Source organism: Berghia stephanieae, chromosome 13, assembly GCF_034508935.2.
Source record: "Berghia stephanieae isolate SIO BIC M18660-M18661 chromosome 13, UCSD_Bste_1.3, whole genome shotgun sequence".
In the NCBI taxonomy this organism is placed as follows: domain Eukaryota; kingdom Metazoa; phylum Mollusca; class Gastropoda; order Nudibranchia; family Aeolidiidae; genus Berghia; species Berghia stephanieae.
Window position 1 is genome coordinate 18,312,135 of NC_088372.1, and position 4,220 is coordinate 18,316,354.

The following is a 4,220-nucleotide window of genomic DNA, read 5'->3' on the forward strand; positions in this document are numbered from 1 at the left end:
CTTCATCATGATCATTACCATCATTATCATCATCGTCGTCATCATCATCATCATTATCATTATCACCACAACAACTATCAACATCATCTTCTTCTTCTTGTTGTTATTTTTACCCATTCCTCGTCCTTCTCCACCTCCTCCTCCTCCACTACCCTCATTCCCTTCATCCCCCTCCTCGTCATCTTCCTCGTTTTCCTGCCCTATCACCTACTTCTGATCTCTCTTTAAACAAAAACTCTTTGTCTTTTAAACTGGCTGCCCTCTCACTTTCTCGCCTGGCCACCGTTTCCTAGCCATTTTATGACCTTAAATTACTACATCGGGTGTATCAAATTGAGAAATTCAGGAGCAGGCTCTGGTTTAACATTGTCCTGCTTCTTAATTTCTCAATTTGATGTTTTCAAAAATACTTTTTTAAAATAATAATAATAATAAATTGAGCTTTTATATAGCGCAATATCCACTAAAAGTGCTCAAAGCGCTTTACAAGGGGTCCCTGGTCAACAGCAACACTTGATATGTAGGACGAGACATGACGACTTTTAGGCGATATTAGCATTAGGATTAAATAGTCTGATGTCACAGCGGCCAGTGTGGTTCTAAAGAAAGAAAATCGGTACTTGTTATTCTTCATGCTGGCTAGAACTTTTCATATGTCTTGTGATCAGAATGTGTAAAAGTCAAAATATGATCAGATTTATAATGGGTTTTTTTCTCCTCTGGATACGCTTTTATGCTCGTCGGAGAAACATTTCATAAGGGCGTTCGCCATTGTTCTGTTAGTTTAGAGCTAGTTACTCAGTTACCATGCGTCATTACGAGGGAAGTGATGACATGACTGTTAAAGCGTATTAGGACTGCCGTTTTATTAAAGAACACAGTATCTGCTATTTGGTTGACATTCCATATGTTGTGTTTTTAAAAACAACGGCAGAGTAGATAGGGCGGGTTCTCCTTGTATTTTTCTTTCTTGCTTTGTCTGGCACTGTTTCATACACACTTTTTCAGTCTACATGTCGTGTATCACTCCTCGTCCAGAATTGGAACTGGTGGGCTATGTCATTCCTTTTACTTTTCAGAACTGATGCTTCAGAGACAGAGAGAGGAGGAAGAACGAAGACAAGCTGAAGAGGAGCTGATGTCCCAAATGGCCGAACAAGAGCGATTAGAGTATGAGAGAAAGAAGCAGGAAGAAGAGGAAGAGAGGAAGAGGAAGGAGGAGGAGGACAGGTTAGTCGAAAAAGATTTTCTGACAAGTTTGGAGCTGGTCTTAATTTATCGTTATTTGAACAAAAGGGTTTTTCTTTTGTATTTTTTTATGACAAGAGTCAGTCGTGAAATGAAAAAAAAACAACAGTATTTGTCGCTAATGATGCTGTCTTACTGGAAAAAGGCCGTATGTGGCCTCTTATTATAAGTAAACAAACGGTCTTTTTCCTTAAGACGGCAGAATGAGCTGACTCCTTAGTCAGTTCATTCTGCCGTCTTAAGGAAAAAGACCATTTTTTTAAAAAGGCCACATACGGCCTTTTTCACCAACAAATTACAGACATTTATAGATCAATGTCCTAGGATGATTTTGGGCAACAGGTGGACGAATTAAGTCATAAATTAAGATTTTTGGGGAAGCTGCCAACCAACAACCTTTAAACATACAAATCAAGAGGAGAGGAGAAAGTGGGGACAGGGAATGAGATTAGCGGAAGAGTAGCGTCCCTTGATTGGACGTCACCGGCGGAGAAGTTATTAGAGAGAGAACGTCAATATTGTTTTGCGCATGCGTCTCTCGTCCTCGCTTCCGGTGAAAGCGCCATGAGACACTTCACCAAAAGCGAGGACGAGAGAGACGCATGCGCAAAACCATGTTGACGTTCTATCTGTAAGGTCACGTCCAATCAAGGGACGCTACTCTTCCGCTAATCGCATTCCCTATAGATAGGCTTAGAATACCTGCCCGCAACATCACAAGGCGGCTCTGACCTGGAATGCCCAAGAAGGAAGAAGATCAGGGAGGCCAAGAAATGGTTGGCGAAGATTCACGGCGGAAGAAGAAGCAAGGAGAGAGAGAGAGGAGGGTACACATGGAAACAGCTGGAGAAGACAGCCCGTTGAAGGGTCAAATGGTGAAATATCATTGAAGGCCTATATATGCTCCTACTTTGGTTAAGGTCATGAGTCAAGTCAATGAACTGACAGTATATTCCAGTCTACAGGCTATATATTTATGTATTTATCATTATTGTTTGTTTATTTTGTGTCTTTTTATTTTTATTTAGATAGCTATATGTTTTTGTATTTTTGCTCGTTTCTTTTGTTATTGATGGATTTCTTGAATAATAATATAAAAAAGTACTCGTAGTTATAGCTAAACAGTAGTTTGAAGTGAGTTTTCTGTTTTAAAAATAAAGTAAAAAATGTTTTTTTCTTCATGACCATCTATTTTTCAATTAGGATGATACATTTACTGAGATTTCATTTCTGAAAACTATCTATAACGCTATTTCTTCCTTCCTTCCTTCATCCATCCATCCCCCCTAGACTCCGTCGTATTGAAGAAGCCAAGAAGGCGATGGAAGAGGCTCAGAGACTGGCCGAGGAAATGGCCAGGAAGCAGGCGGAATTGGAGGCCAGGCTAAAGTTCAACCGAGATCTTCAAGTGGAGTCGAGTAGCCTTGGACACAGCCAGGGAATCAATCGTGCATTCGTCTTCTCCTACTTCGAACTTCTACAGTGGCTTGGACTGGATATCCCAGAGTTTGAACTAGCCAAACTGGCAGATTATTAGTGACGTCATATCCTGTCATATCGTGTTTGTTTTTGTTTGTGTGTATTTTTGTGACCAACTGTCTCGAAGCGGTATTATGTTGGGATGAATCGTAACGTGAAAAATTAATTTAATATTAAAATGATAAGAAACGACGATTTTTTAAAAATTAGTTTTTGCAATGTTCAATGTTAGAAATGGTATTTATACTCCACAATAACGAAATGATATTAACCTTCTCCTTGCTCACTATAGAAAATCGTTACATTTGTTACGATACAATAAATATTCAAATGTGTCTTTTACCTCATAATATTTGAAAAATTAGTATTTGTTAAATTTATATCAACTTAATAGTTATTTGTAGACTTTGTTTCCCTGAGCAAAATTATGTCTAGCATGTGTAAACTAACCGTGATCGATCCCGGGTAGTTGAGTCTGTTAGATTTGGTGGAAAGTACTTTGCGATAGACTAGCGCTCTATCCAAAGGATAACAATGAATTACTATTGTCCTTTCCACGTTATAGACACCGGGATAAATTCCGGCTCCACGGGCCTCATGGTTCTGAAGGACTACTACATTATGTACATATTGTTTTTGTTTGTTTTTTTTAGTTTGAGTTCAAAAAAGTATATTTTTGTGTTAAGTGAGTAAGATATTTAATTAAAAAATCCCGAAAATCGTCGATCAGGAGAGAGAGAGAGAGAGAGAGAGAGAGAGAGAGAGAGAGAGAGAGAGTTAAACCCAAGCTTCTTGTTTGTGTCTATAAATTTAATTCCCAGCGCCTTGCCCATCCTAACATGATAACGTTTCCACACTCTGGGTCACTTATCATATCATAGAAAGTGTTTTTGCTCAGGTCAAAAGCCCTTTGAATACTCGTCAGTCGTGGACAGAAAGAGTAAAATATTCAGGTCCACAATTCCCTGATATGATATCAAAATATTTCCAAGACCGTATTGTGGAGCAATCAAAAATAGTAATATAATGCTTAAAATGTATTTCTTCACATACATATTATGGATTTCTAGAGCTCCCTGATGATGGCAGTTTTGAAGTTCTTGATCTAATGAAAGAATTGATATGTTTCTTGTTGATGATAAATATATTGAAAGTTTTGTCCACTTCTATTAAACATTCATTATTTGTCCATTTTTGGGCTCTACGGAATATATCATTTACTCCAACTTTTTCCCTTCAAAATATCATTTTTTTTTTCTATCTCACTTACTATTGAGGATTATTTATTTAACAAGTTGATATATTTTCCTCATTTAATTCGACTTTATTTTGGTTTTATTAAAAGGCACTCAGCGACATATCATGTCGATTTTCTATTATATTTTATCACCAATTATATTTTTAGAATTACTTCTTATTTTTCTTCTCCTTTTCTTCCTCTTCTTCTTCTTCTTCTTCTTCTTCTTCTTCTTCTTCTTCTTCTTCTTCTTCTT

At 37.5% G+C, this 4,220-nt stretch overlaps 1 protein-coding gene across 22 annotated transcripts in view; it reads left to right on the forward strand.

The window, feature by feature from the left end:
* LOC144958715 (uncharacterized) overlaps positions 1-3,493 on the forward strand; it is a 138,497-nt gene extending 135,004 nt beyond the window's left edge. For all 22 annotated transcript variants that reach the window (XM_078890865.1, XM_078890880.1, XM_078890887.1 and 19 more), the window contains 2 exons: positions 1,080-1,230; positions 2,539-3,493. In XM_078890865.1, the coding sequence (XP_078746991.1) occupies positions 1,080-1,230; positions 2,539-2,785 (398 nt within the window). In that variant the 3' untranslated portion in view covers positions 2,786-3,493. The remainder of the gene's footprint in view (positions 1-1,079; positions 1,231-2,538) is intronic.
* Positions 3,494-4,220: the final 727 nt, after the last annotated feature.